The sequence below is a fragment of the Suricata suricatta genome, chromosome 6 (assembly GCF_006229205.1).
Source record: "Suricata suricatta isolate VVHF042 chromosome 6, meerkat_22Aug2017_6uvM2_HiC, whole genome shotgun sequence".
Lineage (NCBI taxonomy): Eukaryota > Metazoa > Chordata > Mammalia > Carnivora > Herpestidae > Suricata > Suricata suricatta.
The window spans coordinates 37,543,970-37,557,813 of record NC_043705.1 but is presented as its reverse complement, the minus strand read 5'-3'; the positions used below and the strand labels follow the sequence as shown (position 1 = coordinate 37,557,813).

At 36.9% G+C, this 13,844-nt stretch overlaps 1 protein-coding gene across 4 annotated transcripts in view; it reads left to right on the top strand.

Moving 5' to 3' along the window:
- The window catches only part of DHX29 (DExH-box helicase 29), a 54,190-nt gene that overhangs the window by 33,025 nt on the left and 7,321 nt on the right, over positions 1 to 13,844 (top strand). For all 4 annotated transcript variants that reach the window (XM_029942238.1, XM_029942239.1, XM_029942240.1 and 1 more), the window contains 10 exons: positions 5,421 to 5,597; positions 6,235 to 6,375; positions 7,656 to 7,800; positions 7,937 to 8,054; positions 8,630 to 8,714; positions 10,377 to 10,465; positions 11,334 to 11,462; positions 11,548 to 11,623; positions 12,307 to 12,531; positions 13,589 to 13,725. In XM_029942238.1, the coding sequence (XP_029798098.1) occupies positions 5,421 to 5,597; positions 6,235 to 6,375; positions 7,656 to 7,800; positions 7,937 to 8,054; positions 8,630 to 8,714; positions 10,377 to 10,465; positions 11,334 to 11,462; positions 11,548 to 11,623; positions 12,307 to 12,531; positions 13,589 to 13,725 (1,322 nt within the window). The remainder of the gene's footprint in view (positions 1 to 5,420; positions 5,598 to 6,234; positions 6,376 to 7,655; positions 7,801 to 7,936; positions 8,055 to 8,629; positions 8,715 to 10,376; positions 10,466 to 11,333; positions 11,463 to 11,547; positions 11,624 to 12,306; positions 12,532 to 13,588; positions 13,726 to 13,844) is intronic.

The window sequence follows — 13,844 nt, the reverse complement described above, 5'->3', positions numbered from 1 at the left end:
CTGGGTGTTGTATGGAAACTAATTTGACAATAAACTACTTAAAAAAAAAAGAGAGAGAGAGACCCTCTTAGAGTCATGTAGGTGACCTAGTCCGCTAAGTGACTGACTTCAGCTCTGGTCATGATCTCTTGGTTCACAAGTTCGAGCCCCACATTGAGCCCTGTGCTGACAGCTCAGAGCCTGGAGCCTGCTTCAGATTTAGTGTCTTCCTCTCTCTCTGCAACTTCCCCACTCATGCTGTCTCACGCTCGCATTCTCTCTTTCTCTCTCTCTGTCTCTCAAAAATAAACATTTAAAAAATTAAAAGAAAAAAAGACTCCCCCCCTTAAATTTTCTTGCAGGGCTAGTTTAGTGGTTACAAACTCCTTTAGTTTTTGTTTGTCTGGGAAACTATTTCTTTCTCTTTTGAGAGCCTTGGTGGATAAAGAATTCTAGGCTACATGATTCAGCACTTTGAATATATCTTCTCACTTCCTTCTGGCCTTCCAAGTTTGGACAGATCTGCTTCCCTTGTAGGTTGAGGAGTTTTTTTCCATTGTTGCATTCATGATTCTTCCCATGCCTCTGTATTTTATGAATTTGACTCTGATATGGCTTGATGATGGTCAGTTTTGTTGAATCTAATGGGAGTTCTCTGTGCTTCTTGGATTTTGAAGTCTGTGACCTTTTCCAGATTAGGAAAGTTTTCAGCTGTAATTTGCTTACATAAACCTCCAGCCCCTTTTTGTCTCTCTTCATTTTCTGGGACTCTTATGATACAAATGTTGTTGTTATTTAATAAATCACAGAGTTCTGTATGTTTTGTATCATGATCTTTTGCCTTTGTTTTCCTCTTTTTATTCTGCTTCATTATTTTCCACGATTTATCTTCTATGTCATGATTGGCTGCTCTGCTTCATCCATCCTCACCATCACGGCATCCATTCAAGATTGTATTTTGGTTATTGCATTTTTAATTTCAGCCTGACTAGATTTTATCTCTGAACTCTGCAGAAAGGGATTCTCTGGTGTCTTCTATGCTTTTTTCATCCCTAGCTAGTATTCTTATAATCATGATTTTAAATTCTAGTTCAGACATCATATGTAATATCTGTGTTGATTAAATCCCTGGCTGTCATTTCTTCCTTTTCTTTCTTGTGCGGTGAAATCCTCCATCTTATCATTTTGGAGGAAGAAAAAAACTAATAAAATTAAAAATTAAAATTAAAAAAACAAAACAAAAAAGTCAAATAAAGGAAGCTAGATGCTAGATACTAGGTGTGTTTTGGTCTGCTTGTTGTGAGAAGCTTGATAGAAAAGAAAGGGAAAAAAGGTTTAGAAATTATTTTTAATTAAATTAATAAGATAGAATAAAATAAAAATAGAATAAAAATGTTAATTAAAAAATTACTCTTTCTGTATACAAGAAAGAGAAAGGAAGAAGGAAACAACATAAGCAAAAATAGAAGCAAAGAAAATGAACAGCAAACAAGCAAACAGAGTGAAACTTGAATGAAATTACATCCATTTTCCCCTAGAATTGAAATTTTGCAGTACATTATATAGACCAGTCTGTAAGCTAAGCATGTGGATGGGATTTGTGCTGGAGGATATGCCTGGAGGGTGCAGGCCGGTGGGGCTTGGTGCAGTGGCTCCTTTCTCCACCTGGTGGTGCTACTTGGCTCACTGGAGTCATCTGTGTGCATGGTGAAAATGGCTTTGCCCAGGTCTCTAGTCTCTGGTCTGTGAATTTCATGCCCTCACAGACCGTAGGATCAATCACCCTCCTTTGTCTCAGGCTGCCATCCTCTCCCTGCCTTTACCCTGTGTCCAAGCAGTCTGCTTGCCAGGTGGTGCCTCCCTCCAGAGTTTTATCTCAGAAGGGGCTCTGTTTCAAAAACCCACGGTTTGGACCTGTGCTGATGCTCTGGAGGAGGGTCTTCTTGTGCAACAGCCTGGTGCTGGCTTGTCCCAGAAAACGTTCGTGTGATTGCGCAGCAGCAGGGGCTACACATTTATGGTAAATCACAACACGTAGCTGGTGCCAGGTTTTGCTGTACTCGTGTCTTTGTTGTAGTATCAGTAAACCTGGCAGCTCTCCCGGGTCCACCAGCACTTTGGCCTAGAGGGAGGCTGTGTGGTCTCTACTACATACACTCAAAGCATGGGACCCACCTCTCCCCGTGTGACACGTGGACCCCTCAGACTGTGCTGCCTGCTCCTGGGGATTCCCTCTACTTCTTCACCAGAGCACTGTGAGGCTCTAAGCTCTGAAACTTTAGACTCTTTGTTCCAATGTTTGTTTATTGAAGCCTGGTGGTATTGAAACCCTCTTCTTCATCCCCATCAATAGTTTTGGGGAACAGATTTCTTGTCCGGTCCCCTGCAGGTGTTTTCACTCTTTATCTCTGTCTCTCCAGCTACTTTCAGGGGAACTGCTTTTCTTGAGTGATCCCAATGTGCTGCACTCTCCCCCTTTCTCTTTCTGTTTTCTCTCCGAAAAACCACCTCCCTCCCTACCCTCCGTGGCTCTGCAGCTTTTCTTCCCCCGCCCTCTTCACCTCTCTGCTCCACGTGCCTGTAAGTTCTCTGGTTCAAGTTAGGCAGATTGTTGCATTAATCCTCAGATAACTTTATAGGTGTTCAAAATGGTTTGATGCTAATCTAGCTGCATTTCATGGATGAGACAAGCTCGAGGTCCCCATAGTGCTACACCATATTGTTACTATAGGAAATACATATTTTTTCTATATGTTGTCTGATGTCTCACTTATTTCACTTAGCATAATAATGTCTTCGTCTGTTTTGTTGCAAATGGCAAGATGTCAATCATTTTTATGGCTGAGTAATATTTCACTGTATATTCCATTGTATATATACCATATCTTTATCCATTCATCTATGGACAGACACTGGTCTGCTTCCTTATTTTGGCCATCATTAATAATGCTGTTATAAACATATGGGTGCATGTATCTTTTCACATGAGTGTTCTGTTTTCTTTGGATAAATTCCCAGTAATAGAATTACTGGATCATTCTGCATTTCTGTTTATAATGTTTTGAGGAAACTTCAGACTCTTTTTCCTAGTGGTTGCATCAGCTTACATTCCCCAAAAAAGTGCATGAATATTGCCTTTTCTCTACATCCTCACCAACACTTGCCATCTTTTTAATTCTTGGTGTTTTGACTATTGTGAGGTTTGATTGTTTTGATTTGCATTTCTCTGATGATGAGTGATGTTGAGCATCTTTTCATGTATCTGCTGGCCACTTATATGCCTTATTTGAAAAAATGTCTACTCGGGTCCTCTGTCCATTTTTTAATTGTGTTTTTTTAGTGTTGTTTCAGTTCTTTATATATTTTGGATATTAATCCCTTATTGGGTATATCATTTGCAGGTATCTCTTCCCATTATTAAGTTGCCTTTTTCTTTTGCTTTGGTGTCATCCCTATAGTTTATTTTTGTTTGTTTCCCTTGCCTGAAGAGACATAATCCATAAAAATATGTTACTAATGGGGAGCCTGGGTGGCTCAGTCAGGTTAAGTGTCTGGCTTAGGCGTAGGCCATGATCTCACTATTCGGGGGTTCAGGCCCCGTGTCAGGCTCTGTGCTGACAACTCAGAGCCTGGAGCCTGCTTCAGATTCTGTGTCACCCTCTCTCTCTGCTCCTCCCTTATTCATGCTCTGTGTCTGTCTCTGAAAAATAAACAAACATTAAACATTTTTTAAAAAATGTTACTAAGGCCATTGTCCATGAGATTACTGCCTGTGTTTCTTTTAGGAGTTCTTTCTCTCATTTAGAACTTTAATCCATTTTATTTTGTGTGTGGTGTAAGAAGGTGGTCCAGTTTTCCCAACACCATTTATTGAAAAGACTGTCTTTTCCCCATTATATATTCTTGCCTCAGGGTGAACCTTCATTTAAAAGCCAGAGCAACTTCAGGAAGCTGTTCTTTCATGGTTTAGTACTAGCATTCTGTTACATGATTTACTGAATTGTGCTTAAGTGTGATACTGTTAACATCTTGAACAGTCTGGTAAAAACAAAGAAAAAGCCCAGTGAAATTCATCATGTTAAATATAAGGATGTAACAGATATTGGGACAGAGTTCTTTATGCTATTCAGGACCTTTCTTTTTGATAACACTCAGAATAATACATCTACCTTATTCTTAGAAATAGTTATGAGATTTGTTTTAGTTTATGGTCACTGTATGAGTTAGGTAACTTTTCTTGCTCGTTGCTGGTATGTTTACAGCCAGATGTTTTTGCCTACGTCTCCTGAATGTACTCCATAAAGTATATATTTTTTATTCTTAAAAAAATCATTATCTGTATAAATTAACATCTATTTGATGAGCTTCCTCAGATTTGCCTTATCCATCAGGAAATCGCTCGTGAGTGTCAGTCAAAGGAAAAATAATTGGTCAAAGTAAAAATAAGTTGGAGTATTCCTTCTTCTTCCCTTGTCCCATCACCTATATCTGTTGATTCTACTTCTTTCAAATTCATTCACTTTCCTCCATATTCAACTGGCCTTGTCCTCATATAGACTACTATTATTTCTTTAAATACTAAAAAAACTTGTATTTAAAACCTTCCTGTTGCTGTCCTCTATTACATTTTCCATACTATAGCCAGTTTTCTTTTATTAAGCCAAACTCAGACTACATGTTTCCTCTGTTTAAAATGTTTTTAGGGCGCCTGGGTGGCTCAGTCAGTTAAGCCTCTGACTTCGGCCCAGGTCATGATCTCACGTTCATGGGTTTGAGCCCTGCGTTGGGCTCTGCTGACAGCTTGGAGCCTGGAGCCTGTTTCCAATTCTGTGTCTCCTCCTCTCTCTGTCCCTGTCCGCTCATGCTCTCTCTCAAAAATAAATAAAACATTAAAAAAATTTTTTTAAATAAATAAAATTTTTAAAATTATTTTTAGAGGGGTAAAACGTATGAGCAGGGAAGAGATAGGGAGAGAGAATCTTAACCAGGCTCCATGCTCAGCACAGAGCCCAGCATGGGTCTTGATCCCACAACCCAGGGATCAGGACTTGAGCCAAAATTAAGAGAGTTGGATGCTCAACCGACTAAGCTATGCAGGTGCCCCTGATTTATTGCTCTTAAAGTTTTGTAAGTAATCTCTAATCTGTACATGTAACATTGGACTCAAACTCACAATCCTAAAATCAAGAATCACACAGCACCAACTGAGCAAGCCAGACACCCCTGAAAGTGTTTTGATCACCACCTCAACACATTAGGATAAAGTCTCAGGGCTTTACCCAGCAGATTACCAGGTACCTCATTTTAAACATACAGCTTCTCTCTCCCCCCACATGTACTGACTATAAATATTAACTTTTAATAGATTTTGAGTGTCTTAATTATTTTAGCCTCTTATTAGACCTTATATATGATTCAATTTTTGTTCCATTTTATACTAGGTTCATGAAAGAAGTGTCCAGTCAGACTTCTTACTAATTATCTTGAAGGAAATTTTACAGAAACGCTCCGATCTACACTTGATTCTAATGAGTGCCACTGTAGACAGTGAAAAGTTTTCTACATATTTCACACACTGCCCTATTCTTAGAATTTCAGGAAGAAGCTATCCTGTGGAGGTAAGTTTTCTTCAAAACACATTCAGAAACTACATTCCTACGAGGGAGTTTTGCCAGAAGATAGGCTCTAGTTGTCTGAGCCCATGCCTATCCCTCTAGCACTGCAGGTCAGGAGAGGACTTGGAGATGGCTTGGGAGTCAGATGGCTAGTGCTGCCTGGGTTGAGGGTGGGGAGGCTGGAAGGGATGATTCTGTTGAAAGATACACCTGAGAAGTACAGAACACAGAACACACTTCTGTGTCCAAACCATTATATCCAGGTTGAAGGTGGCTGCTTGGCAGTAAGGAACTCCCTTTTTTACTCACCTCTCTAATTTAGGCTTGTTTTTGAAGCTTCCTTTCTGCTTATTCTATTAATGTTTGTCCTTTGGGTTCAGCTCATTAAGCCTCGTCTTTTAATCAGTTTTTACAAATAAAAAATATACACCATAATATAATTTGTCCTGAAACTTCTAGGGACAAACTCATCTCTCAGCCAAGATTTGCATTCCCAAATAATGCAGAAAGAAGCTTTTCTCATAATACTCTAAATTAACATGGAGTGACATTCAGGAGATAATGATCCCTTTGTTCTCTTTAAAATAGTATTTACTGAAATGGATTTGAATTCACCATTCATATACCTTAATCTGTGTAGGTTTTTCATCTTGAAGATATAATAGAAGAAACAGGATTTGTACTGGAAAAAGACTCAGAATATTGTCAGAAATTTCTGGAGGAGGAAGAAGAAATAACCATTAATGTTACAAGCAAAGCAGGGGGAATAAAAAAGTACCAGGTAAAAAGAAAACATTTGCAAAGACATCTGATAGTTATATCCAGGGCATAACCTTCCATGAGTGGATTAAAATCACATGGCTGGCACAGTGAATTTGAGTACAGTTCAGGAGAAGAGGAAGAGATAGGATTTTGAGCAAATTTTAAAATTTCTTCAGTCTTTTGTTTACAGTATTTTATCTTCTTACACTCTTTTAGCCATATAGACACTTGGGGAAAAAAATCAAGAACGACACAAATAAGAGGCAACCTTTATCGCTTCAGAGGAATCAACACTTTAGGAGTAAATTTGTAATGATTTTCTGTACTTTATCTGAACACCTAGGTGTCGAGGGTGGGGCAGGCCCTAAGTCAAGATCGATCCTTGCCATTCGTTCTCTCAGCAGCTGTCCTGGTACGAGCCAACCTGAGCTATATACTGAAGCTGTCCAGGGCAAGCACAGTTCTTCCTAGAGAATTAGCTTCAGTGACATGTTTGTTTTTAGAGCTATCATAAAACCACATTTAGCTAAGGATACTGCAACCCATATTTTTATTGTATCCACAGTATTTCATGTTTGTATCCAATCTGATATAAACACAAAGGTAAAGTTACTTTATCTTCTAGTTAAGCAAATAAATCAAGGAAGCAAAAACTAAAATCTTTCCCTAAAACTCCAGAGATGGAAATTAGAAACTAAAGAAAGACTTCAGAAAATTAAAGGTATTTCAAAAGAGATGACTGGACTTTAGCAACCAAAGGAGAATCTAGTAGCAATGAGGCAGGTATAAATTACTTATTAAAGTTATGACCTCTCTTGAGCTCCTTCTTAGTTGCCACAGAACACTTCCCTTCTTCTTTAATTTAGTATGTGCATGACACGATAAAAGGTTTTGCTATACTTAGGAAGTTGAATGAAATTAAATACGAGATATAAAATTTTTAAAAAATTAAGTTTATTTATTTGAGAGGGGAAGGGAGAGGGGAGAGAGAATCCTAAGCAGGCTACACACTGTCAGCACAGAGCACGACGTGGGGCTTGATCTCACAAACAATGAGATCATGACCTGAGCTGAAACCAAGAGTCAGACACTTAACTGACTGCCACCCAGGTGCCCTATGAGATGTGAAATTTTTTAATACTTTTCCCACTGCTAAAAATTGTACTCTTGCTGTATTTTAACAAATAATGATAATAAGAAATGCAGATTTGAATGAATGCAAATACCTCCTTTATCCTTCTTTGTCTTATAAAAATAGATTATATTATGTTCACCATTTTCTGATTGTGTTTCTTTTAGGAATATATACCAGTTCAGACTGGATCAACTGCTGATTTAAATCCATTTTACCAAAAGTATAGCAGCCGTACTCAGCATGCTATTCTCTACATGAATCCTCATAAAATCAACCTTGATCTCATTTTGGAACTTCTTATATATTTAGGTATGTATCTTTGACTGAAGTGACTCCCTTTGTTTTGATAAAACTTTTTTAACTGGAAATGTTTTATTAACATGTTATATGCTATTCCTAACCTTTTTTCTTATGTTGAATATTGTTATCTTTTAAATAATTTCAGACAGAAGTCCCCAGTTCAGAAATGTTGAAGGAGCAGTACTGATCTTTTTACCAGGCCTTGCTCATATTCAACAGCTGTATGATCTCCTATCAACGGACAGAAGATTTTTTTCTGAACGGTAACTATAGATCTTCGTTATATTCCAAGTAGTTTTGAAATAAAAAAATGTTTTGTATATTAAACTCTTGGTCAGAATTCTCAGTCTTTTTACCTTTAATTAAAATTGTCCAATTTTTCTGTTTTTAACATTTCTATTAATGCATTAAGTGTACTAAAAATTTTAGGTACGATTTCTGCTTTTGTTCTATGTTCTTAATTCATTGAACAAAGGGAATCATGTGACTTCCCCAACCCCCTGGGTAGTGCAAAATCCCCACATAGTGCAATTTATCATCTATATGTATTCAGCTTTACTGTATCTGTTTTAATAGAGTTTATTACTGCTATCATGGTTATCACTACAATATCCAAGCATATTAAGAAAATTCTTTAAACCTTCTATTCTATATAAATTCACATTTTCTCTGTGATGATTATATGTGGTTTCATTGTACCGTTCTCAGAACTTAGGTGTTTAAAATTTGTCTAATACAAATCTCTTAAATTGCTTTCTATTTGCAAATAAATTTTGTTATTCTTTGCAGTGTCTTCTAAAGAGAAACTCTTGCTAAGAACTATGATTTTAACTTTCAGATATAAAGTGATAGCTCTGCATTCTATTCTTTCAACTCAAGACCAAGCTGCAGCATTCACACTTCCTCCTCCTGGCGTCAGGAAGGTAATATTCAGTACAGAAATTTGTGTGTGATCTGTCAGAGAATATTTTGTGAAAACATTATAACTCTTTATCATCAGATAATTATTAATGTTAAGTATCTTACAGTGCATGGCAGATTCCAGATGCTCTCTAGCTTAACATAATCAGAAGTGAACCTGATAATAAAATTTAAGTATTTGAAAATTTATAGTATACATTATTAAAGGGAGAAAACTTTTAGGAGAGTGATAGTTGAGAAATATGGCATGGATTTCACTTGTGAGAAGAAAAATCACTACTTTCTCCAACCTCTTCATAAAGGATGTTGGATGTCAGGAGCTATTTGAATCTTGTGAGGATTCACTGTTCTTCTCATCCTCGATTATTTTTGTAATGCATACACCATCAGGGTAGCAAATAGTCTCAGTATTTTCATTGTCTCCTCTGTTGAGGATTCAGAATGAAGAGATACTTGGCAGAATTTCTTGGATTTAGTAGGGGATAAAGAATACCATATAGGGACTGTGGGGAGGACTAGAGCTCCCAGGTAGCCTGGGTTGCAGTGCAGGAGCTTGGGTTCTGAGGTTGTTCTCATCTGTAACATTTTAGCTTCCCTCAGAGATTTGGTTTAAAGAAAAGAATTCAACCTCTTAAAAATTTTTTTGATGCTACTGAGGTAGAATGAGCACCTATTTCCCATCTAAGTTTGAGAACTCAGATTATTATTTCCTAGGTCAAATGAATAAGAGAAAACAGCATTCATTATTGAAATACAGAGTTGATAATAGACAAATATATATTGACTATTTGATGTAAAATTTCCTGAATGTTTTACTTTCAAGGACACAACAGCAAAAATGCAGAGTACACTATTCAGTCATCACCATTAAGAATTTTAGAACTAGGGGCGCCTTGGTGGCTCAGTTAAGCGTCTGACTTCAGCTCAGGTCATGATCTCATGGTTCGTGGGTTCAATATATGTATAAATTTTTTAAACAATTTTAGAACTAGAGGGGTGGCTTATTCGGTTAAGTGTCCTATTCTTGGTTTTTGGCTCAAATCATGATGTCACTCACTGTTTGTGAGTTCGAACCCTGCATCAGGCTCTGCACTGACAGTGCAGGGACTGCTTGGGATTCTCTTTCTTTCTCCTCCTCCCCTGCTCGCTCAAGCTCTCAAAAATAAATAAATGATTTAAAAATTTTAAACCAGAAGTGGATCTAAGAAGTCATCTATTTCTGCCCCTTAATTTACAGTTGATGTATCCGAAGTCAACAGAGGTAAAATGACTTGGCTGTGGTTTCAGGAGTAATAAGCCAGGGCAGCAACCCACTTCTTACTGATGTACTGTTTTTTCTCCAATAATTCTGAGTGATTGTGCTTAGCTGTCTCTATTCTCTGACCCAATTTCCCAGCTACTTAACTTCATTTTTAAGATGACTTGCTAGAATTAGGGGAATGGTATTTTTGTTGGAATAAAAATCTGTAACTTTAGTTGGCAAACTGAGGTAATAAAACTAATTATAACAAGTTAAAATTACATAGTAATAACAAGTACATGATGGAGTTTTATAACTAATGTTGAGATTCACTTTTTAAAATTCATCAGCTCAAACTAAAGTTAAATGATGGCACACTGCTGGAAGTTGTTTCCTAATGTTTTGGTTTTTTGTTTATTTTCAGATTGTTTTAGCAACAAATATTGCAGAGACGGGTATCACTATTCCAGATGTTGTATTTGTAATTGACACTGGAAGAACAAAAGAAAATAAGTAAGTTTGAAAAGGGTTTGGGGCTCTTGAATTTTTCAGAGAAATAACAGAATCACATAGGGAAAATCCCAATGTCCTAATTCTACCCAAAGCCAAACGCCTCAGAGAAACTATGGGAAACTTTAAAATACCCAAGAGTAAACGTCATATTTCATGTCATGAGCTTTCCTGTAAGTAATGCCAGTGTACTGCTTCTTGCAGAAAACTCTCCAGAAAAATTTTTAGAACATAATTTTTTGTAAATTTGCTTACAAAATAGCTTTACAAAAACAGTAATTATTTGTATGGTTGTAACAGAGTATGGGTTTTAGAATCAAAGTTGGATTTAAATCTCTGGCCTGTAATCTTGAGCAAGTAATAATACCATTAAATACAGTAATCAGTTCCCTTATATGTAAATGGGGAGCATAAATAATTTTCATAATTGAAAGTACCTGTTATAGTAATTGGCACTGAACAGGTAACCTTACCTGAATCTTTACAGAAAGATTACTACTTATTAAACATCTTAATGTTTATATTGCAAAACCGGGAAAGACCACCTTAGTAGTCTCTTGTAATCCATAGATACACTGTCCCTGTATTAGGAAACTTTACCAGTATTTGGTAGTGCATATGACTACCCAGAGGCAGTGGTCAGATTAATTTGGAAAAGGGCAAATTAAACAAGTTTTTTCCTTATGCCAAAGTTTTTAATTTGATAGTATGAGATTGAGTTTGCAGTGTTTGCTAAATTCTTTAAATATGAAACATGATTTGGAAAACACTGGCCCATAATTATGATAGACTATTTTAAGCATCAGGTATTTCTAGCTTTTCAGATTTTAAGTCCTTGATCTAAATATTCTCTCCTAAAACATTTCTTTAGGTATCATGAAAGCAGTCAGATGAGCTCCTTGGTTGAGACATTTGTCAGTAAAGCAAGTGCTCTACAGCGCCAGGGCAGAGCTGGGAGGGTCAGAGATGGCTTCTGCTTCCGAATGTACACAAGAGAAAGGTACGACATAGCACTGGAAACTAAAAACAAATGAGAGTGTGGCATTTCTGACAATATGTAAAGTGTTTAATATTTTATTTTTCAGATTTGAAGGTTTTATGGACTATTCTGTCCCTGAAATCTTGCGTGTGCCTCTGGAGGAGTTATGTCTTCATATCATGGTAATCCTCAGTGAACTCAGGCGTTACTTTTTCATTCTTGACTCCTTTCTTAAAAAAAAAAAAAAAAAAAAAAGTAAACTTATCCTAGATTTTCAAACATTTTATTTACTTTTTCTCTCCCATTTTTTTTTTTTTTTAAGTAAACCCACTATGCTTTAATTCTGCCAGAGGCACTCATACACAGTCTCAGTACCTAGAACATTGATTGTCAACTGGGGGCAGTACTGCTCACCAGGGGCTAAGTGGCAGTATTTTGGTTGGCACAACTGGGGGGAGAAGGAGGCCATGCTACGTGGGCATCTAGTAGGTAGAAACCAGGGAACTGCTGAACATTCTATAGTGCACAGCACAGTCCTTTCAAGAAGTATATGCCCCAAAATAGCAACAGTGCGGAGATTGAGAAACCCTGATGTAGACCAAGGGCTTCCTAGTCTGAAAGATTTTGACTTCACAGAAACGAGGAATGACGGAACTACAATACTGATTAGGAGATCTTGTACTCATGCCAGCCCTTAACATATGCACAGTCTCTCACACACTTGTAATGATAAGAAAAAGAAGAGGATAGCCGTAGACATTTATCCTCTTTGCTCAAAATTATACTTAAATTTAGTTCCAAAGTGACCATCTCTTTGGTCAATTCTTTCTAATAACATACTGATGGATCACTTTTTAATCTACAGAAATGCAATCTTGGTTCTCCTGAAGATTTCCTCGCCAAAGCCTTAGATCCTCCTCAGCTTCAAGTGATCAGCAATGCAATGAATTTACTCCGAAAAATTGGAGCATGTGAACTAAATGAGCCGACGCTGACTCCACTGGGCCAGCACCTTGCAGCGCTGCCTGTGAATGTCAAGATTGGCAAGATGCTTATTTTTGGTGCCATATTTGGCTGCCTGGACCCAGTGGTAAGACAAATGATGATCTTGCCTCTTCACTTTTACTATCGTTTTGGCTGGGAAATTATGAAGTTTGGAAATAATTTTTTACTTTTATTTTGATTTTTAACTTAATAGAATGTTGATACTAACATTAAAACCAGGTCTGAATACTTGATGAGAATTGTTGAATATTTGATTTTATGTTTATATACAAGACATTTATATTAATCCATTGATCTAAGTATGTTGGAGGTACTATTTCATAGGTGGGTTTGGCTTGTCTAGACTTTTGCTACCAAAAATACCACCTGAAATATTTATTTATTGAATACAGAGTAGATAATTCTTAAGGAGCTTTGAATCCCAGTTTGTTTGTTTGTTTGTTTGTTTTTAGAAGAATCAAAAACGTCCTCTTTTTCTGGATTATCTCTCTGAGCTAGCAATTACCAGCAGTTCAGTTTTAACTTATCATCTCAGAATTAACCAACGTTGTGCCTCTTTCTGAATCTCTGAGCTCATATGCCTGCTGTGCCATTTCAACTTTATAATTTTATCAGGCTGTGGCCTTTTCTGGAACTACAAATCAAGGCTGCTTAAAAACAGAATGAAGAGGGTGTAACATAGTCTAGTTTGTTTCTTTAGTATTAGAAATATTCAACCAGAATTGTATTGAGTCTAAAAAAATAACCTGTCATGATAATTAATCTGAAGAGCTACAATAATAAATGGGTCATTATAGGCTCCAAATTATTTTTTTAAGTATTTAAAGAGCATTGCAGGCAATGGCTAAGAGTAGTAGACTAAGAGTCCAGAAACAACTGTGAGATAGACTATGAATCACTGTACATCTGGTTCTGGTGATGTGACCTCCTTATAAATATGGTATAAAAGTGCTATATTTTTTAATTACATAAAATGAAGTCTGAAGTAACGAATGAAAATGGTAGCTACTGTAGAACACAATACTGGTACTGAAAAATCATGCAACTTGAAAGTGGGACTGTTTTATGATTGGCTTTCTTTTATAAATCAATCTTCCAGGTATACCTCTTTAATGATAAATTTTTTGGTTATTTATGCATAGGCAACACTAGCTGCAGTGATGACAGAGAAGTCTCCTTTTACTACACCAATTGGTCGAAAAGATGAGGCAGATCTTGCAAAATCCGCTTTGGCTGTGGCAGATTCAGACCACCTGACGATCTACAATGCATACTTAGGGTAAGGAAATAATCCGGGTGTTGTCAATAAGTCAATGACCTGAGGCTATTTACTTTTAAAAATTTACCTTTGACTTTCATTAAAAAGATACATCTAAGATTTACATTTATTTTTAGTTA